Raw genomic sequence first — 23,675 nt, forward strand, 5'->3', positions numbered from 1 at the left:
GAATCACCCCACTCTTCCGAGCCGTCCCGGTCTCTGCTGATCCAAGGAGGGCTGCAGACTACCACATGCCTCCTCCCAAACATGTGGAGTCACCAGCTGCTTCTTTTCACCTGACAGTGAGGAGTTTCACTAGGGGGATGTAGCACGTGGGAGGATCACGCTATTCCCCCCAGTCCCCCCCCCCCAACAGGCACCCCGACCGACCAGAGGAGGCGCTAGTGCAGCGACCAGGACACATACCCACGTCCGGCTTCCCACCCACAAACACGGCCAATGGTGTCTATAGGGAGACCCGACCAAGCCGGAGGTAACACGGGGATTCGAACCGGCGATCCCCGTGTTGGTAGGCAACAGAATAGACCGCCACGCTACTTGGACAGCCCTCCAAAATTCATTTCAAGATAGTTTTTGTGGCTTAAATTATAGCATGACTCCTACTGACACGATGCAGCAAACATGTGAAAAGCTGTGCGTTTTTGAACGGGTGGATTTGTATTTGACTCAGCAGGCGGTGAGATGAGGGAAACGTCGTCATAACGAAACTGCCTGACTTCCTCTAGCCCACTGCTGAACCTGAAATGATTATCTCTGACAAGAATATACCTGGCATACATTTTTAAAACGCTGTATTCTTCACATTGTTAGTCACAAAGTCAAGCCCTTAGTAAACAAAATAACAATTTTATAGACTCTATGTTATAGACTCTATATGTTATAGACTCTATATGTTATAGACTCTATGTTATAGACTATATGTTATAGACTCTATATGTTATAGACTATATGTTATAGACTCTATATGTTATAGACTATATGTTATAGACTCTATATGTTATAGACTATATGTTATAGACTATATGTTAAAGACTATGTTATAGACTATATGTTATAGACTATATGTTATAGACTCTATATTATAGACTATATGTTATAGACTCTATATGTTATAGACTCTATATGTTATAGACTATATGTTAAAGACTATATGTTAAAGATTATATGTTAAAGACTATATGTTAAAGATTATATGTTAAAGACTATATGTTATAGACTATATGTTAAAGATTATATGTTATAGACTATGTGTTAAATACTCTATATGTTGTAGACTATATGTTAAAGATTATATGTTATAGACTATATGTTAAAGACTCTATATGTTAGACTATATGTTAAAGATTATATGGTATAGACTATGCGTTATAGACTATATGTTAAAGATTATATGGTATAGACTATGTGTTAAAGACTCTATATGTTGTAGACTATATGTTAAAGACTCTATATGTTATAGACTATATGTTAAAGACTCTATATGTTAAAGACTCTATATGTTATAGACTATATGTTAAAGACTCTATATGTTATAGACTATATGTTATAGACTCTATATGTTAGGATGCGCTGTTCTGAACCGCAGGTTATGGTTCATAAAGTGGATATACATCTGTGTTGATTGCACTTTTATCAGAAGAATGATGATTTGATGCTGTTGTTGTGTGTTGCTCCTCACTGCTATGTTCCTTAACTCCAGTCTTGTTGCTACGTGGTTTGAGAGGATTAGCATCATGGTGATCCTGCTCAACTGTGTGACACTGGGCATGTACCAACCCTGTGAGAACATCGACTGCACCTCTGACCGCTGCCAGATCCTGCAGGTACCGTGGAACCTTCACCGTATGCATATTTGTGTGTGTGTGTGTTTGTGTGTGTGTGTGTGTGTGTGGGGGGGGGGTTGTGAATTCAGGTTTATTAATTCATCTAAAGTTCATTCATTTCAGTGCTACTTCATTTTATTCATTTTTTTTTTTTGGGATTTTCCCCCTTTTCTACCCAATTGTACTTGTCCAATTACCCCACTTGTCCAATTATCCCGTCCCGGTCTCTGCTCCACCCCCTCTGCTGACCCGGGGAGGGCTGCAGACTACCACATGCCTCCTCCCATACATGTGGAGTCACCAGCCGCTTCTTTTCACCTGACAGTGAGGAGTTTCACCAGGGGGACATAGCACGATGGAGGATCATGCTCTTCCCCTCTTGTTCCCCCTCCCCCCTGACCAGGCGCCCGACCGACCAGAGGAGGCGCTAGTGCAGCAACCAGGACACATACCCACATCCGGCTTCCCTCCCGCAGACATGGCCAGTTGTGTCTGTAGAGACGCCCGACCAAGTCGGAGGTATCACGGGGATTCAAACCAAAGAGCCCTGTGTTGGTGGCCAACAGAATAGACCGCTGTGCTACCCGGACGCCAATGCTACTTCCTTTTATTCATTTTGGTTCTCTTCAGTTCAGCTCGGTCCAGGTCAGTTCAACCATTTCAGTCCAAATCAGTTCTGCTTGAACTGAGCTGGACCAAGCTGAACTGAAGAGAACTAACATGGTTCTGCACGGCTGCTCTCTGGACAGGCAGGACATGGAGGTTTAGTGAGCTTCTATCGTCGTCTGTATAGTGTACATACATTTAAGGCTAATGAATGTATCAAGAGCACTATTTGTCAGTTCACCTCATGTACTCGCGCACATGGAGTGAAATGAAATGCCGTTTCCTCAGCCCACAGCAGTGCAACACAGAGACAAAAACACATTCGACAACTGCAAGAACACACATATTCACACTAACACACATATCCAAACCACAAAAAAAACAAAAAATCACTGTCCAAGGGAACGAAAGCCAGCCAGGAAGACTGTCGGAACCGCCGGTCTACACGGGCTAACAGTTAGCCTAGCCTGCCCCGATTACGTGTTCTGTCAGACCACCCTCCGTGCTTCCTCCTTGGGTGCAGCTCCAGTCAGAGGCCGCGGTCCCCGTGGCAACCGGACGAAGCAGACCAAGCTCTCCCAACCAATCCGGCACGAGCTCTCCCAGCCAGACACCCCCGACACACCTCCCCACACTCCACACGACGGCATCAAAAACACCAGTCAACGCCAGGTGAGGCCGCCGCCAGACCACCCCTGGTCCCATCGGAACCGCCGGTCTGCATGGGCCAGCGGCCAGGCCCAACCGCCCTCGGTGCCACCTCCCCACAGCTTGGTGGCACCTCCTCCGCCCTCGTTTCCGCCAGGCTCTCGCAGCTGATCCAACGCCAGCTCCCCCAGCCAACAAATGGAGACAAAAACCTAGACACAGACATGGACAAAGACGCCGCATCGACAGTACTGGGTGAGGCCGCTGCGAACGTGAATTTGTGCCGCCATCTTCCCACACCAGAAGCGGGAATTCAGAACTGAATGTCTGCCCGGTGCATGCTATGGAACAATGTAGATTTGTGGTGGAAGAAAGGAAGCGTGTCTTTCAAGCCGAAGCTGTGGAGATGCACCTCTTACAGCAGTTTTTCACAATATTCTATTTATTTATTTATTTATTTATTTTTAGTTTCTGCCAATCGATGTCAAACCTCCTCAAAACACAGGGCAGTGAAATGTATAGTGACGCTACCTTGGCCATTGTTCTTTAAATGATGTCTGCTGTGGATAGGTTTCATCAGGCAAAAGGCAGGTACAAATATATGCAAAAAAACCCCTGATAAACTTGAGGGCTTGATCAAGGCAAGTTCACAAAGTGCACTTCATTACTGACCGACAAGATTATTCCCGGCAGTTTCAGCCGTGCTTCCCAACAGCCACTGACGACTGCTGTTAAACGCTGAGGTCAGAGGAGTGAGTGGGTCATTTCTGTAACGTGCCACTGGAGGAGCTGTCACCACAGGTTCACGCTGGCTGTACCTGGCCATTTAAGAAATGCAGTGGCCAGTATCATTATTATTGTTGGTCCCCGTGGGGCAGCTCCTCTCTGCATGTAAGCTATCCTAGCGGTGTAGCTAGGGGGGGCAGTGGGCAGCCGCCGTGCAGCACCCGGGGACCAGCTCCAGTCCGCCTTGCCCTGCCTCGGTCAGGGGCACAGACAGAAGTTCTGACCCTAACATGCATGTCTTTGTGATGGTGGGGGAAACCGGAGCACCCGGAGAAAGCCCACCACAGACATGGGGAGAACATGCAAACTCCACACAGAAAGGACACCCTGGGGTGACCCCCCCCCCAGGGTTGGATAACCGCGAGGTTCGAACCCCAGGACCTTCTTGCTGTGAAGCGACAGCGCTAACCACTGGGCCACCTTGCCACCCAAATATAATAGTTATAATAGTTGTGGCCATCATACTGCGACGTATCTTATACATACAGTGTATTATGTCGTTTGACCGTCCACCATCTGTGTTCATGGTTGAGCATGACTATGCGCTACATCATCGTTTTTCCAAAAAATCTGTTTCCATTAGCCTTTATCATCTTCTCCTTATCGAAACATCAAACATTGAGGTTGGAAACCTTTTTTGCAATATTTAGGTGTTTTTTTAAATTCTGGCATTTCCATTCATGCTTTCTTATGTACTACTTCAACTTTTGCATAAAAACATGTTGATAGAAACATAACTAAGTGGTATCAGTACACAGACATGACCCTAAGAATCACACCTGAGAAAAAAAAGGTCAACCATTCACAAACCAGTACATCTTTCAGATGCTTGATTCTCCTCGGAGACCACTCTGTGTCCTGGAACTACTTCTGTTGAAGAACGCCTCCGTATGACTGCTTACTGGAGCCTGTTCACAGTCGTGCCTGATCATGTGTCTTGCAGCCAGATCTCTGACCAACTGGGGTCATGTCCTGCATCAGTCTCATGCAAACTCATACCACCAAACTCTGCTTTCGATACTGCCAAGCCTTCAGTGTTTAGAGTGCTCCCTGCCAGATGGTCTGGCTCTGGGAGAAATAGAGCATTGTGTGATCCACAGGGACTCGGAGGTAGAGCAGGTCATCTGGTAACAGGAGGGTTGCCGGTTCGATCCTCAGCTCCTCCTTGCAAAAATATTGAAGTGTCCCTGAGCAAGACACCAAACCCCCTAACTGCTCCCAGTGCGCTGGTTGTTACCTTGCATGGGTGAGGCCGACATTGGTGGGTGAATTTGAGGCCTTAATTGATTGTAAAGCACTTTGAGTGGCTGTTGCGGCAAGAAACGTGCTATATAAAATGCAGTCCATTTACCACCAAGACTGTTTCTGTGTCTCTATCTTCTCTTCCCGAACCCTGTCCACTTTCCTTCCTCCAACCCTTGCTCTTCTTTCTCCTTACCCCTTCTTCTAACCCTGTCCTCCCTTCACCCTGCTTTCCTAAGTCGGTTCTCTTTCCTCTCCCCTCCCCCTCATCCCCCCCGCCCCGCCCTCTCTTTCTCCCCAATTTTCAGTTGTATCCAGCCAATTACCCCACTCTTCCGAGCCGTCCCGGTCTCTGCTCCACCCCCTCTGCTGACCCGGGGAGGGCTGCAGACTACCACATGCCTCCTCTGATACATGTGGAGTCACCAGCCGCTTCTTTTCACCTGACAGTGGGGAGTTTCACCAGGGGGGTGTAGTGCATGGGAGAGTCACCCTAATTCGCCCAGTTCCCCCCCCCCCAAACACGCGCCCCGACTGACCAGAGGAGGCGCTAGTGCAGTGACCAGGACACATACCTACATCAGGCTCCCCACCAGCAGACATGGCCAATTGTGTCTGTAGGGACGCCCGACCAAGCCGGAGGCGACACGGGGATTTGAGCCGGCGCTCCCCGTGTTGGTAGGCAGCAGAATAGACCGCTACGCCCACCTCCTCCTCATTCTCAGCAAATTGCCAACTTCCTGCCCTGGCCAAACCTTCCATCCTGCTCCCCTCTACCTTCTCTGTTTCCCCTCTGTGTCGCTAACAAGCCTAGTCTCTCCCCTGGTAGGAATGTGGGTGCTGATGTAGCAGTTGCCAATAGTAACAGAAGCAATTTTCGCTAACAGGACATAAGAGACTTAGAGAGTGACCCTAGCAGCGGTAGGGCAGCATACTTCCCCTGGCCTCCATGAAATCCACAGGGCTTGCTATCTCAGAGACACACAGATATACACAGAAATGACTGACAGCTACCTGCAGCATACACTCACATGCACACTCACTCCTACACATACTCACAATCAAAGTATATACACACAAACACACACACACACACACACACACACACACACACACACTCTATCTACCTTTAAATGGTCAACTACTGCAATCCTGATGACCTAGTTACCTTGTACTCTTTGCATACCAAATACACAAATGACAGCCAGTGAAGTAGTGATCACAGTCTCCTATTTCAAATCATGAATCAACTCATGACTAGGCAGCCTCAACCGCTTTATAAATCACGCCGGCTGTGGAACTTGATAGGCTGATTGAGGAGGAAGCAGGTGATAGTGACAGGTGACTGTGATGAATCTATTTCCCTGTCCGTCAGAGCAGAGACAGAAAGAGGTTTGACTGATGTTGCTAACAACACATTACGTGTGGCGTGCTGGCCGGATTATAAATCAGAAAGAGCATCAGTTAAACAGCACACATGACTGATCCTCGCTTTTCCTTTGCAGGCTGCCAGCTCTATACATTAGCTTTGTTCTTTCTTTTTTTTTTGGATTTCCCCCCCTTTTTCTCCCCAATTGTACCCATCCAATTACCCCACTGTTCCGAGCCGTCCCGGTCTCTGCTCCACCCCCTCTGCTGATCCGGGGAGGGCTGCAGACTACCACATGCCTCCTCCCATACATGTGGAGTCATCAGCTGCTTCTTTTCACCTGACAGTGAGGAGTTTCACCAGGGGGACGTAGCGCGTGGGAGGATCACGCTATTCCTCCCAGTCCCCCCCCCCGGAACAGGTGCCCTGACCGACCAGAGGAGGTGCTAGTGCACCGACCAGGACACATACCCACATCCAGCTTCACACCCACAGACACAGCCAATTGTGTCTGTAGGGGACACCCGACCAAGCCGGAGGTAACACGGGGATTCGAACCGGCGATCCCCGTGTTGGTAGGCAATGGAATAGGCGGGTACGCTACCCGGACACCCCGCTGTGTCCACAACCTTATTTCATTGAATTTACCTAAACTTAACATGGCCTCAGTGTCTACCTAACCCTAACCTTAACCGAACGCTTTCCTTAACCGATAGCTAACCTATTCGATGGCTAACCTGTTTGATAGCTAACCTATTCGATAGCTAACCTGTTCGATAGCTAACCTGTTCAATCGCTAACCTGTTCGATAGCTAACCTGTTCAATTGCTAACCTGTTCGATAGCTAACCTGTTCAATCGCTAACCTGTTCGATAGCTAACCTATTCGATAGCTAACGTATTCGATAGCTAACCTATTCAATCGCTAACCTGTTCGATAGCTAACCTGTTCGATAGCTAACCTGTTCAATCGCTAACCTGTTCGATAGCTAACCTGTTCAATCGCTAACCTGTTCGATAGCTAACCTGTTCAATCGCTAACCTGTTCGATAGCTAACCTGTTCAATCGCTAACCTGTTCGATAGCCAACCTATTCGATAGCTAACGTATTCGATAGCTAACCTATTCAATCGCTAACCTGTTCGATAGCTAACCTGTTCGATAGCTAACCTGTTCAATCGCTAACCTGTTCAATCGCTAACCTGTTTGATAGATAACCTGTTCAATCGCTAACGTATTCGATAGCTAACGTATTCGATAGCTAACCTGTTCAATCGCTAACCTGTTCGATAGCTAACCTGTTCGATAGCTAACCTGTTCAATCGCTAACCTGTTCGATAGCTAACCTGTTCAATCGCTAACCTGTTCGATCGCTAACCTGTTCAATCGCTAACCTGTTCGATAGCTAACCTGTTCAATCGCTAACCTGTTCGATAGCTAACCTATTCGATAGCTAACGTATTCGATAGCTAACCTATTCAATCGCTAACCTGTTCGATAGCTAACCTGTTCGATAGCTAACCTGTTCAATCGCTAACCTGTTTGATAGCTAACCTATTCAATCGTTAACCTGTTCGATAGATAACCTGTTCAATCGCTAACGTATTCGATAGCTAACCTGTTCAATCGCTAACCTGTTCGATAGCTAAACTGTTCAATCGCTAACCTGTTCGATAGCTAACCTATTCAATTGCTAACCTGTTCGACAGCTAACCTGTTCGATAGCTAACCTATTCAATCGTTAACCTGTTCGATAGCTAACCTGTTCAATCGCTAACCTGTTCGATAGCTAACCTATTCGATAGCTAACCTGTTCGATAGCTAACCTGTTCAATTGCTAACCTGTTCGATAGCTAACCTATTCGCTAGCTAATGTATTCGATAGCTAACCTGTTCAATCGCTAACCTGTTCGATAGCTAATCTATTCAATCGTTAACCTGTTCGATAGATAACCTGTTCAATCGCTAACCTGTTCGATAGCTAACCTGTTCAATCGTTAACCTGTTCGATCGATAACTGTTCAATCGCTAACCTATTCGATAGATAACCTGTTCAATCGCTAACCTGTTCAATCGCTAACCTGTTCGATAGCTAACCTGTTCGATAGCTAACCTATTCAATCGTTAACCTGTTCGATCGATAACTGTTCAATCGCTAACCTATTCGATAGCTAACGTATTCGATAGCTAACCTGTTCAATCGCTAACCTGTTCGATAGCTAACCTGTTCAATCGCTAACCTGTTCGATAGCTAAGCTGTTCGATAGCTAACCTGTTCGATAGCTAACCTGTTCGATAGCTAACCCACGGGGCTGAGCGAACCCCATCGTGTACTACTGGCCAGGCAGCCTAATGGATTTTGTGCACAGTTAGGACTGTATGATCAAGGACCTCACATGGTTGCGGTGATTCAAAACCTTGGAAAAACCTGTTTCGTACCACAGTTGAGTGCTCGCTCCCCAGCTGGGCTGAGCACCGGAGAAGGGGAGATACGCAGGCAGTGCGTCCATATTTTCCCTTCTCCCGGTCGGCAAAAAAAGAGATGGTTTGTCCAAACACCGGAGAAGGGGGGATAACGCCTAGCGTGGATCTGCACTCTTCTAGTTCAGTGTGGAACAGTTACAGCAAAATGAGGTGCGTGAGTAAATGAAAGATTTAAGAAAGAGTTTAGCGCCGTTTTTTTTCTTTTTTCAATTTGGCGAGTTCAGTTCCCTGTACTCCTAGGGCTCCACGATTGCACAACCTTCTAGGTGGATTTGGGTAGTGTGAACTATCCTGTGTGACCTCCAATTCATGTGGAGTTGCTGACCACTACGTTTCACCTGCCAGCTGCTGTTTTTTCCAAGGGAACTACAGTAAAAGCTCGCAGAGGCTCCCATTATTTTTGCTTGCACATATACATGCACCCCACCACCGTGTAAGAGTCGCTAATTGCAACAGGGGTACATGTTACCTCGTACCTGCTCCCCATACAGGAACGTAAAGAGTTGTGTTTCCTGTGATGCCTGGGTGTGCCATAGAAACCACCGGGGCTTGACCTGTGAACTTCAGCAGCTGGATGCTGGTATATATCCATCCTTCCCATCCATTATCCAAACCCCTTATCCTGCTCTCAGGGTTGCGGGAATGCTGGAGCCTATCCCAGCAGTCATTGGGCGGCAGGCGGGGAGACACCCTGGACAAGCCACCAGACCATCACACAGGGCCCACACACACACACACACACACACACACACACACACACACACACACACACACACACATACCTAGGGACAAGTTAGTACGGGTGAGTCACCTGACCTACATGTCTTTGGACCGTGGGAGGAAACCGGAGCCCCCGGAGGAAACCCACACAGACACGGGGAGAACATGCAAACTCCCCACAGAGGACGACCCGGGACCACCCCCAAGGTTGGACTACCCCGGGGCTCGAACCCAGGACCTTCTTGCTGTGAGGCGACCGTGGTAGCCACTGCACTAACATGCTGGTATACAGTCCACTGTAAATTCAGTACCCCAGATAACCCCAAGTTTAAAAAGAAATACAAAAAAATACCCATAACGTAAGACTAAATCACAATGATTTATGGCCTTGTCTTTTAGCAGGCAGTCATGGCTTCGCTGGCTTTTTCTGGATTTCCATCCATCCATCCATTATCCAAACCGCTTACCCTGCTCTCAGGGTGGCGGGGATGCTGGAGCCTGTCCCAGCAGTCACTGGGCAGCAGGTGGGGAGACACCCTGGACAGGCCACCAGGCCATCACATGGGAGACACACACACACACACACACACACACACACACACACACACACACACACACACACACACACACACACACACACCTAGGGACAATTTAGGACTTTTTTTTTCTGGATTTCAAGGTCGTAAATGTTCCTGTGTCAAGAGACAGCAACTGCAAATTTGGATATCTGACCGTATATCTAACATGCGTGTAAACAGTCACATAGCCCTGAGCAAAGTGCCAAGACATGCTTTTCATCAAAAAATAAAGCTGAAAGGGAGTTTAGCTCGTGATCTAAACACATACCCAGGACATGGTAGAGATGTGAGCCTCTCGCACTCCGTCTCTCTCTCCATGTCTCTCCTTCATTGATTTCTCAGTCACTTGTCTTTCCCTTCATCTTTATTTTCGCCAAAGGTTTGTCCTCCGTGTCCCTGGAGTCCCTTTTCCTAGTCACTGTATTTCTGCTGCAGTTCATCTGTTCCGGTGTGGGAGGGTTCACGTTGTGTGCTTTGCTTGGTACAGTAACAGTAGAGGCAGTATTCTAACTGTATACACACACACACACACACACACACACACACACACACACACACACACACACACACACACACACACACACAGAACCACACATGCTGTACACCTGTGCCCGGCACAAACACTAATACCCCTTTCACACTGGCCAAGAAACCTGCTGGTGAACGTTACATCGACCAAAGGTGGACGGATGTTGGCGGGCTTTTTTGGACAATGTGAAAACACCATAATAACCACATGCTTACAGGCACACAGGAGACACCTGCTTTTTATTTGCTATCTAGTCAACCTTAGTGTGAACAATAGTCCCTTAAGAAATTATAAGCACACACACACACACACAGGCAGAAAACACACCTTGTGTTACCGTCTTAGGAGGTGCACTGAACTGAGGTGTCCTGTGATATGGGGAGACTGTGTTGTGGAGTGTGAAACAATCATACAAAGTGTGTCCACGCCCCACTTGCTGGGTGTAGAATTGAAGGTCACATATTTTTGATATGTGCAGATTTTAAGTCAGAGGCAGAAAATGATGTGGTGTGAGTGTTGTGCCAGTACAGCCAGATGTGGTGTGAGTGTTGTGCCAGTACAGCCAGATGTGGTGTGAGTGTTGTGCCAGTACAGCCAGATGTGGTGTGAGTGTTGTGCCAGTACAGCCAGATGTGTATATGCCTCTGTGTGTGTGTGTGTGTGTGTGTGTGTGTGTGTATGTGTATGTGTGTGTGTGTGTGTACATCTGACTGTTGACTGGCTTCTGTTTTGTCAAGTACTTTCAAATATTTAGTTGACTGAATGTGTATTCATTGTCATTTGTTATGAAAAACACTGATTACTGGCCAGTGTGATGTATTACATGTTTTTTGTTTTGTATCGCCCCTACCATTTCCACTTATCTTTATTTCTTATTTTCTGTCTCTGTCTCTCTTTCAATGTCCCTCTCTCTCATCCTCCCGCTCCCCCAGGCCTTCGATGCGTTCATTTACATTTTCTTTGCACTGGAGATGGTGGTGAAGATGGTGGCTCTGGGGATCTTTGGACGGCGGTGTTATCTGGGCGATACCTGGAATAGACTGGACTTCTTTATTGTCATGGCTGGGTAAGTACAAATACCATTCACTTCAGTGTCCCTCCACTGGCCATTTTTTTCCTACATGTGTAAACAGTCAATGTTTAAGGACGGAGAACTGAAGACAAGAGGAGCTTCAGCATTTTCTTGAACATGGCTGGCACCATTTATCCAGTGTCGGATGAAAAATGAACCTAACCTCAGAAAGCGCTGCGAAGTTGTGTTCATTCATTATTTGGAAATGGCCGCTAAACATTTGGCGATATATTGCCAAGGCAGACCCATTTCTTTAAAGCTGCGAGCCAACTTGTAACTTAGAAAGTTATACCATATCTGATGGAGGAAAATTACAAATTCATTTACAAGAGAAGTACAAACGAATTAAAAATTAAAACTTCTTGTGCTACAATGTCATCTAGCTATCTAATGTAGCTATAATATATCTAATGTAGCCACAGTAGCACCAAAAACTATAATGTCATCTAGCTATCTAATGTAGCTATCTAATGTATCTAATGTAGCCACAGTAGCACCAAAAACTATAATGTCATCTAGCTATCTAATGTAGCTATCTAATATATCTAATGTAGCAACAGTAGCGCTCTAAAACTATAATGTCCTCTAGTTATCTAATGTAGCTATCTAATATATCTAATGTAGCCACAGAAGCACCAAAAACTATAATGTCATCTAGCTATCTAATGTAGCTATCTAATATATCTAATGTAGCAACAGTAGCGCTCTAAAACTATAATGTCATCTAGTTATCTAATGTAGCTATCTAATATATCTAATGTAGCCACAGTAGCACCAAAAACTATAATGTCATCTAGCTATCTAATGTAGCTATCTAATATATCTAATGTAGCCACAGTAGCACCAAAAACTATAATGTCATCTAGCTATCTAATGTAGCTATCTAATGTATCTAATGTAGCCACAGTAGCACCAAAAACTATAATGTCATCTAGCTATCCAATGTAGCTATCTAATATATCTAATGTAGCAACAGTAGCGCTCTAAAACTATAATGTCCTCTAGTTATCTAATGTAGCTATCTAATATATCTAATGTAGCCACAGAAGCACCAAAAACTATAATGTCATCTAGCTATCTAATGTAGCTATCTAATATATCTAATGTAGCAACAGTAGCGCTCTAAAACTATAATGTCATCTAGTTATCTAATGTAGCCATCTAATATATCTAATGTAGCCACAGTAGCGCTCTAAAACTATAATGTCATCTAGTTATCTAATGTAGCCATCTAATATATCTAATGTAGCCACAGTAGCACCGAAAACTATAATGTCATCTAGCTATCTAATGTAGCTATCTAATATATCTAATGTAGCAACAGTAGCGCTCTAAAACTATAATGTCCTCTAGTTATCTAATGTAGCTATCTAATATATCTAATGTAGCCACAGTAGCACCAAAAACTATAATGTCATCTAGCTATCTAATGTAGCTATCTAATATATCTAATGTAGCAACAGTAGCGCTCTAAAACTATAATGTCCTCTAGTTATCTAATGTAGCTATCTAATATATCTAATGTAGCCACAGAAGCACCAAAAACTATAATGTCATCTAGCTATCTAATGTAGCTATCTAATATATCTAATGTAGCAACAGTAGCGCTCTAAAACTATAATGTCATCTAGTTATCTAATGTAGCCATCTAATATATCTAATGTAGCCACAGTAGCGCTCTAAAACTATAATGTCATCTAGTTATCTAATGTAGCCATCTAATATATCTAATGTAGCCACAGTAGCACCGAAAACTATAATGTCATCTAGCTGTCTAATGTAGCTATCTAATATATCTAATGTAGCCACAGTAGCACCGAAAACTATAATGTCATCTAGCTGTCTAATGTAGCTATCTAATATAGCTAATGTAGCCACAGTAGTACTGAAAACTATGAAGTCATCTAGCTATCTAGTGTAGCTATGTATCTACGTAGCCACAGTAGCGCTCAAAAACTATAACGTCATCTAGCTATCTAATGTAGCCATCTAATATATCCAATGTAGCCATAGTAGTACCGAAAACTATAATGTCCTCTAGCTATCTAATGTAGCTATCTAATATATTTAATGTAGCTACAGTAGCACTCAAAAACTATAATGTCATCTAGCTATCTAATGTAGCTATCTAATATATTTAATGTAGCTACAGTAGCACCGAAAACTATAATGTCATCTAGCTATCTAATGTAGCTATCTAATATATCTAATGTAGCTACAGTAGCACCGAAAACTATAATGTCATCTAGCTATCTAATTTAGCTATCTAATATATTTAATGTAGCTACAGTAGCACCGAAAACTCTAATGTCATCTAGCTGTCTAATGTAGCTATCTAATATATCTAATGTAGCCACAGTAGCACCAAAAACTATAACGTCATCTAGCTATCTAATGTAGCCATCTAATATATCCAATGTAGCCATAGTAGCACCGAAAACTATAATGTCCTCTAGCTATCTAATGTAGCTATCTAATATATTTAATGTAGCTACAGTAGCACTCAAAAACTATAATGTCATCTAGCTATCTAATGTAGCTATCTAATATATTTAATGTAGCTACAGTAGCACCGAAAACTATAATGTCATCTAGCTATCTAATGTAGCTATCTAATATATCTAATGTAGCTACAGTAGCACCGAAAACTATAATGTCATCTAGCTATCTAATTTAGCTATCTAATATATTTAATGTAGCTACAGTAGCACAGAAAACTCTAATGTCATCTAGCTGTCTAATGTAGCTATCTAATATATCTAATGTAGCCACAGTAGCACCAAAAACTATAATGTCATCTAGCTATCTAATGTAGCTATCTAATATATCTAATGTAGCCACAGTAGCACCGAAAACTATAATGTCATCTAGCTATCTAATGTAGCCATCTAATATATCTAATGTAGCCACAGTAGCACCAAAAATATCAAAACTGGTTTGTAAATTCAGCAACGGTTTTAAAGTTAAAAATTGGCTTTGTATTTTTTTTTAAACCCCCCCCCCCCTTTTCTCCCTAATTGTACTTGGCCAATTATCCTATTTTCTGGGCCGTTCCCGTCTCTGCTCCACCCCCTCTGCTGATCCGGGGAGGGCTGCAAAGTACCACATGCCTCCTCCCATACTTGTGGAGTCACCAGCCGCTTCTTTTCACCTGCCAGTGAGGAGTTTCACCAGGGGGATGTAGCACGTGGGAGGATCATGCTATTCCCCCCAGTTCCCCCTCTCCCCTGAACAGGCACCCCGACCAACCAGAGGAGGTGCTAGTGCAGCAGCCAGGAAACACATCCAGCTTCCCACCTGCAGACACAGCCAATTGTGTCTGTAGGGACGCCCGACCAAGCCGGTGGTAACACGGGGATTCGAACCAGCGATCGCCTTGTTGGTAGGCAATGGAATAGACCGCTACGCTACCCGGACGCCCCCTTGTCTATGTCTTTGCCTTCTTATCAGTGCGTGCATGTGTGACAGCGCCTCAGTGTCCTCTTGGCAGCGTCCATTAGATTGGTGTCTGGGCTAACTCTATGGGGGCATTGCCAGACCTGCCGCACCAAATCAAAACCGGCATTCTGCTGTAAGCTCCATGTCTTTTACCCAGGGCACTAGTACCGTATTTTAACATCTCGGTCTCTCCTCTTTCCTTCCCCTTCTTTCTTTCTCCTTCTTACACATCCTTATGAATATCTCCTTGTGACCTCCCTCTGCCCGCAGCCAGCCCCTGCAGACAGAGGCTCCAAAGGTGGTTTAGGCCTGCGGCCCTTTGGCCCGCTGTTTTAGGCCTGCGGCCCTTTGGCCCGCTGTTTTCTACTTCCCCTCCTGTATCGTGTTACTTTATTTTCAATGAGACTGGCAAAGCATCATGTGACATCACAACAACGCACATCAGTACAGATGAAGATTATTATCTTTATATCATAACACAACCTCTTCAGTGAATACTTACTCTACATAGCCTCTCCACCACTCTATTTATTTATTTATATTGTTTATATCCTGGCGGCACGGTGGTGCAGTGGGTAGCGTGGTCACCTCACGGCAAGAAGGTTCTGGGTGTGAGCCCTGGGGTAGTCCAACCTTGGGGGTGGTCCCGGGTCGTCCTCTGTGTGGAGTTTGCATGTTCTCCCCGTGTCTGTGTGGGTTTCCTCCGGGGGCTCCGGTTTCCCCCCACAGTCCAAAGACATGTAGGTCAGGTGACTCGGCCGTACTACATTGTCCCTAGGTGTGTGTGTGTGTGTGTGTGTGTGTGTGTGTGTGTGTATGTGTGTGTGTGGGTCCTGTGTGATGGCCTGGCAGCCTGTCCAGGGTGTCTCCCCACATACCGCCCAATGACTGCTGGGATAGGCTCCAGCATCCCTGCGACCCTGAGAGCAGAATAAGTGGTTGGGATAATGGATGGATGGATGGATGGATGGATGGATGGATGGATGGCTGGCTGTTTAAATCTTGTACTTTTATATTTTTACATTTCTAATTCTTTATATTTTTCTTCCATCACCTTATTTTAATTGTTTGCATCATCCTTGTTTTATCGGCTGTAGTTCTCTTCATTTTAATTGTGCTCTTGTGACTGTCCTGACCATGTTTTACCTTGTTCTGTGGAGCGCATCTGGCATTATGTGCTATATTTGTATTGTATTTTGCTGTTTTATCTTGACTATGTGCATTATTTCCTCCTGTTGTAATGTTGTTTAGAAAGGGGCGATGTAAATAAAGTTTATTATTGTTATTACTTGGCGGTGTAAAAGACATGGCTCAAGTGCCCTCCTCAGACTTTTCAATTGGAGTTTAGCTGTACTTCTTAAAGGGAGTCCGGCGAGTTGTGTTAACAAAACAGGCCATTTGTTTAGATGATAAGCTGCGGCTTGAATTTGGCCGCTGCAGTGTTCACAAGTTTATCAGGCGAACTAACTGAGCGCTTTCCACACAAGTCCTGAATTTGCAGTAGTCTTTTATTTTTCTCAGATATGGCAGAATCTGTTGTGTTACTTGTTGGAAAACATGTGATTCTGCTTTTCTTGCTGATTGTGTATGTTCACATCATCTCCGCACAAACGTATCATCGTCAACTTTTCAAAATGAACGATTATGAGATTGTGTTTGATGATAAAGAAGATAGAAGGATGTGTATGTGCACCCAGAGATGGCGCTATCAAGAGGCTAAGGGAAGCTTAGCTCCCCCAAAATTCTCACTGAAAACATTTAACGTAAATCCCATGTAGCTATGATCTATGTATGATCCAGCTATGATCCAGCCTTGATCGATCTATGATCTAGCTGTGATCTATCTATGATCTATGATCTACCTATGATCTATGATCCATCTATGATCTGGCTATTATCTATCAATGATCTAGTTATGATCTATGATCTAGCTAGGATCGATCTATGATCTATCGATCTAGCTATGATCTATGATCTATCTATGAAATAGCTATAATCTATCTATGATCTAGCTATGTTCTATCTATGATCTATCAATGATCTATGATCTAGCTATGATCTTTGATCTATCTATGAAATAGCTATAATCTATATGATCTAGCTATGATCTATGATCTATCTATGATCTAGCTATGATCTAGCTGTGATCTATGATCTATGATCTAGCTATGATTTAGCTGTGATCTATGATCTATCTATGATCTATGATCTAGCTATGATCTGTCAATCTATGATCTAGCTGTGATCTATGATCTATGATCTAGCTATGATTTAGCTGTGATCTATGATCTATCTATGATCTATGATCGAGCTATGATCTGTCAATCTATGATCTAGCTGTGATCTATGATCTATCTATGATCTGTCGCTCTATCTATGATCATAAGAATCATCCAAGATGTTAATGGACCACTTATGTGCATTTGCAGTCAGTTATTTATCTTTATATCTCTTTTACTTTTATTTCTTTTTTAGCAGCCATGACAGTAATTTAACAATCCAGTTCAGTTTAGCGAGCAACATAAAGGAAAGAAGCATGTGTACGTAGGAGTAATGCCATGTTTAAAAAAAAAAATACTTCGGAGTCAAAGGAGTAAAAAGTCAGTCAAGGTGAAGTTGTAAACTGACCCAAATTGAATATATGCTGCAAGACTTTTGGCCCTGAACAGTATCGATAATGAAATTAGCCCTGTGCCGTGGGAGGTTGCCCTGGCCTACTGTAGCCTAGTTACACTACAGCCCAACCAGATGTCAGGCTCTAGTTCCTTTTCACATCCTATTAGGCCAGACAGACATGATTTTTGCCAAGTTAGGTTGAATTTTCTGTGCCTCTTGAAGAGCACAATGATTCACACCGAATTCAACATACATGTATTAACCTTTTTTTTTCATTTAGAAGGCTGCATTCAGTTAGTTGTTGCAGTTACTTTGGTGATTTCAGTGGGGTGAATGCATAGGCCAACATCCACTACAACACATTTGGTTGAATGAGTCGTGGCCTAGCCTGCTGCATGAAAACAGCACACTGAACCCATGTCTGCACTTAAACGTGTCCTGTGGGCACCCGGGTAGGGTTGTGGTCTATTGCGTTGCCTACCAACACAGGGATCGCCAGTTCGAATCCCTGTGTTACCTCCAGCTTGGTCGGGCGTCCCTACAGACGCAATTGTCTGTGGGTGGGAAGCTGGATATGGGTATATGTCCTGGTTGGTGCACTAGCGCCTCCTCTGGCCTCAGGTTGGTCGGGCCACCTGTTCAGGGCGGAGGGGGAACTGGGGGGAATAGCGTGATCCTCCCACGCGCTACGTCCCCCTGGTGAAACTCCTCACTGTCAGGTGAAAAGAAGCGGCTGGCGACTCCACATGTATTGGAGGAGGCATGTGGTAGTCTGCAGCCCTCCCCGGATCGGCAGAGGGGGCGGAGCAGAGATCGGCACTCATTGGAAGAGTGGGGTATAATTGGCCAGATACAGTTGGGGGAGAAAAGGGGGAGGGGGAAGTGCAGTGAACAGATGTAGGTGGAGACAACATGGATACCGAAATTGTTTTGCACCGGTTGATCTGCATGAACACACTCTCCTTTCGAACCCCGAAATTTCCCAACAGACGCAGGTGGGAAAAATTCACCTTGCATTCGAGGAAATCGCCAACCAGCCTGTGTTTACGCATCAGTCGGCTTTTCCCCTGCATGGAAATGGAGCCGGTTATCTTGTGGTGTACAGGGTTTGAGATTCAAATCACTTGCCTCCTTTGACCTGTCGGAGCCGTCATGGTGATATCGAAGGTGTTTGATTTGTGTGAGTGAGATCTGAACATGCCAGTCAGTGATCCTGTAGTCGGAGCTGATCATCGACGAACACAGATGATGTGCAGCTAAGATCGAAAAGACTAGAAAGTGTGCCATGCCTCCCTCGTCTTTTCAGTCGGATACAGTTATAATATAAAAGTTGTGTTGTCTGTCCAGGATTTTATTTTGCATTATCTAAGACCTACTATAACTACTGCTACACACACACACACACACACACACACACACACACACACACACACACACACACACACACACACACACACACAACCACTGGTTAGGTTTTCACCTTGTCCCAGTACATTGGAATAACGCTTTCAGTGATGAGCAAACACCAGTTGAGAAAGAATGAAATGTCAGGGCGTCCGGGTGGCGTAGCAGTCTATTCCGTTACCTACCAACACGAGGATCACTGGTTTGAATCCCCGTGTTTTTTTGTTTTTGTTTTTAATATTTTATTTTCAGTTTTTCGTTTTTTTATTCACGACACACACAAAATAAAATTTTAAAAAAAACAAAACATGACAGACAAAAAACAAAAACAACAAAAAGGAGAAAAAAAGAGCTGCCAGACATATATAGGTATATAACTTTGTTCACAGCAGTTTTCAAGAAATCACACAGGTATTACAAGAGTACAGATAAAAGGTAGAGTACGGGGTTGCATCACTACAGACTGTAATTAGAAATTATTTTTCTTTTAGATAGTCAATGAATGGACCCCATGTGCTCAGAAACCTATTGGGTGCTTTAGATTTATGGAAGCGCATTCTCTCCATCTGTATGATTATGATCATTTCATTGAGCCATTTCTGAAAGCAGGGGGGTGTAGGTGATTTCCAATCTCTTAGGATCATTTTCTTGGCAGCTACCATGTCAACCATCAATGCTGATTGTTCCTCAGGTGTATAGCTTAAAGCAGACTCTGAGCATCCAAAGAGTGCCAGCTCTGGATCAGGAGGAATGTCCCTTTCATAGACTCTGGAGAACCACTGGAATATTTCACACCAAAATTTGTGTAAGTGAGGACAGAGCCAGAAAAGATGCGTGAGAGAACCTTCTTCAATTTTGCATCTATCACACAGTGGAGAAATGGATGGGTAAATGTTATGTAGTTTGGTCTTTGAATAGTGGAGTCTATGGATGACTTTGAATTGGATCAGTTTATATCTGACGTTGATCGAGCAAGTTTGGATTCTAGTCAAACCTTCATTCCAAATGTCGTCAGACACTTCAAGATTCAGCTCAGTGGACCAGGCTCCCTTCAGATGGTTAGTAGATACAGAGATGGTAAACAGACACACAAAGTGGGATATCAGATGTCTGGAATGCGGAGGAAGCTGCAGGAGGTCATAGAATGGGAAACTCTCGGGCCTGTTTTCAAAATTTGGAATTTTGTCTTTGACATAGTGCCTAATTGAGATAACGAAAGAAGTGAGAGTTAGGGATGTTACATTTTGTTTTCAGCTGATTAAATGATGCAAACTTTTTATCTATATATAAATCTCCAAGGGTCGCAATTAGGGATGGGCATGATTAATCGATAATCGATAGTCGATCATGTGGATTTTTTATCGATCAACGTCCATATCACATAGAGGTTGAATTAATGAATCTCACTCCGTGGCAGCAATGTTGAAAGAATGAATTTCACTGCCTGGCAGTGATGAGACCTCTTAACCAGGCGGAGGTGCAATTTCTATATCTGGAGACCGAAAACTCAGCTAGTACCCACCGGCTACCATATTGGAAAAATAGCCTTCAACATGAAGCGCGTAAAGCGAAGTGTGGCGTGGGACCATTTAGAGTTAAAAAATGACATAGCTCGCTGTAAACGCTGCAGTGTGACATATAAATATAACACAGCAACTACCCTGATGATGTACCACTTGAATAACGTGCATCCGACCCTGATCAATCCGCCTTCCTCGCCCTCTCAGCCCACCATCACGTCGCTGTTAGCTCGAGGCAACAGGAGCTGCGATGCGCAGCAAGCGGAGGAAATTACCCAGAGCATCTGCAGATTAATAGAGACAGATATGCTCTAAAGCCAAGTTAGCGCGAAAATACCCCTGTTGCGTCCCCGCAACTTCGGTCCCTTCGGACTCGGAGCGAGTGTTTTCAGCGGCTGGACTGACGTCAGGTCACTAGGCTGCTGCCAGGTCACTAGGCTGCTGCGTTCAGTCGCGTCTCCCCCCTGAGCATGTCAACATGCTCATCTTGCTGAACACAAACCAGTAGGCTGGAATGACTTGACTTTGTTAAGAGTGGACTGTGGACAGTTATCCTTTATGTGAGTAACTGTTATTTATTTTATTGACTCTCTCTCAGCTGGAGGCCTATTGGAGTCGTTCAAAGTTACATTTTAGGTGAAAAACTGTCAGCGCTAAGTAGGCCTAATGTTTTTATTTTATTTTTTAATTTGCATATTTTATACATAGCCTACATATAATTTATATTGTGGGGAATTGTTTCTCAAAGAGGCTCAATAGTGTTTAAGAGCGCAGCAGCATTGGCTCTTTAATTAGTGAAGAGATTTGACTCGGCCGGGCTCGTGGCTGCCTTTTTATGCGTCGTGACGGACTGTGATATGCCGGTTTTTTACAATTAAACAGTTAAACTTTAACTACCTTGTTTAAAAGCACTGTGGTTGTACTATACATTAACTATAAGTTAACTCCTTTGATGAATAAAGATTTAATTGAGGAAAAACATGCTTTCTTTGGTATTTCTGCCATAGGCATTTTTTTTCATTAAAAGTAATTAACAATTAATCAATAATTGTTCGTTAACTTTTGCGATGATCGAAATACCCCTGTCTCTCCAGACAGCAAATGCCCCATCCATCTGAGATGGTAAAAAGGAATGGTTATTACATAGAGGTGGGTATATTGAGACATTAGGCAGTTTGTTAACACTTCTGATCTGATTCAGAATCCTAAGAGTTTCTTAGAATAAAATTATTACCAATTAATTTATCAGGAGATTTTATCTTGGAAAAAAGTCGAGTACAAAGGGAAGTTTTTTACTGCTGTAGTTTCAATGCTTTGTCTCCTTTCTGAGATGTCGTATCTGGGAATCCCCATTGCCAGTACATCAAAGCCCTTGAATTGGCAGCCCAATAATAGTTCTTATATACAGGAAGGCCTAAGCCTCCCTCCTTTATTGGCTTTTGAAGATGTGCGTTAGCTATGCGATGCGCTTTATATCCCCAAACAAACGGTAAGATAATAGAGTCCAGTTTCTTAAAAAATGATGATGTCAGAAAGATTGTCAGATTCTGAAACATGTACAAAAATCTGGGGAGAGACACCATCTTAATTGCGTTAATACGCCCCACCATAGACAATGGCAGAATCCTCCACTTCTCTATGTTCAATTTAAGCTTTGTGAGCATATCGGCATAATTGAGTTTAAATAACAATTATAAGCCCTAGATATGTCACATGATCATATTTTAGTTTAAATGGTAGCATGTTAAGGAAATCTGAATCTATAATGTCTGATAGTGGCATGAACTCACTCTTATCCCAATTAATTGTGTAACCAGAGAGTTTGCCAAATGATTTAACAAGATCTAACAAGGGAGGAACAGAGGCTTCTGGGTCAGTGAGATATCTCAATGTATTATCGGCATAAAGGCTCACACGGCTTTCCAGGTATCCTGTCTGAATGCCTCTGATACTGGAATGATTCCTAATTCCTATTGCAAGGGGCTCAAGGGCAATGTCAAAAAGTAAGGGAGATAGAGGATCCCCCTATCTGACCCCACATTGTAGGTCAAAAGGCCCAGATCTGTCACTGCTGGTGAGGATAGAGGATGATGGGCAGAGATACAGCATTTTGACCCATGCGATAAAGGAATACCCAAACCCAAATCTTTGAAGTTTTTCAAACATGTAGGGCCACTCTATCTGATCAAATGCCTTTTCAGCATCGAGGGACAAGATATCCGCTCCAGAGTCCCCGACCTGGTTGGTATATTTATTATTCAGAAGCCTACGAACATTGCAAAATCAGAATCTACCTGGGATAAATCCCGTTTGGTCAGGGTGTATAATTGACGAAATATGCCGCCCCAGTCTATTAGCTAGTATTTTTGTAACCAACTTTTGATCAAAGTTGAGGAGAGCAATGGGTCTGTAACTTACGGGTCCCGTTTCCTCCTTACCTTTTTTTTTTTAAACAAAATACATATATTTGCCTCGTATAGGCACTTAGGCAATCTGTTATTTTTGATGGAGTTGTTAATCATCCGGAGTAAAAGTGGGGCAAGTGTCTTATGAAATGCCTTGTAAAATTCACAGCCAAACCTGCCTGGGCCTGGCGCTTTACCAGAGGGAAACGTCTTAATTGCCTCTATTAATTCACTCTCTGAAAAAGTTGAATCTAATTCTAACCTAGCTGACTCATCCAGTTTTGGCAAATTAAGAGAGTCGAAGAAGCCAGCAAAGTCTGCACTAGTGGCCTGAGACTTAAGGGTGCATAATTCTGAACAAAATTCTTTAAATCGGTCGTCTATTTCTCTATGGTTAATTAACAAATCACCTGTTTTGGATTTAATTTTGTGAATTGCACGGCTCGCCTGCGCCCCCTTTATTTGTCTGGCCAACAGTCTCTCCGGTTTGTTGCCCAACTCAAAGTGTCTCTGTCTGAGCTTGAGTAAGAGTTTGCTGATGTTTCCACCGAGAATACAGTTCCACTCATATTTTAACTTCAACATCTTATTGTAATCTTCT

General features: G+C 43.9%; 1 protein-coding gene across 1 annotated transcript in view; it reads left to right on the forward strand.

Annotated features, from left to right (window-relative positions):
* LOC130119999 (voltage-dependent T-type calcium channel subunit alpha-1I-like) overlaps positions 1 to 23,675 on the forward strand; it is a 287,779-nt gene that overhangs the window by 64,734 nt on the left and 199,370 nt on the right. Inside the window, exons 2-3 of the mRNA XM_056288611.1 lie at positions 1,547 to 1,658; positions 11,552 to 11,685. Of these exons, the coding sequence (XP_056144586.1) occupies positions 1,547 to 1,658; positions 11,552 to 11,685 (246 nt within the window). The remainder of the gene's footprint in view (positions 1 to 1,546; positions 1,659 to 11,551; positions 11,686 to 23,675) is intronic.

This window comes from Lampris incognitus, chromosome 10, assembly GCF_029633865.1.
Source record: "Lampris incognitus isolate fLamInc1 chromosome 10, fLamInc1.hap2, whole genome shotgun sequence".
Taxonomy (NCBI): Eukaryota; Metazoa; Chordata; class Actinopteri; order Lampriformes; family Lampridae; genus Lampris; species Lampris incognitus.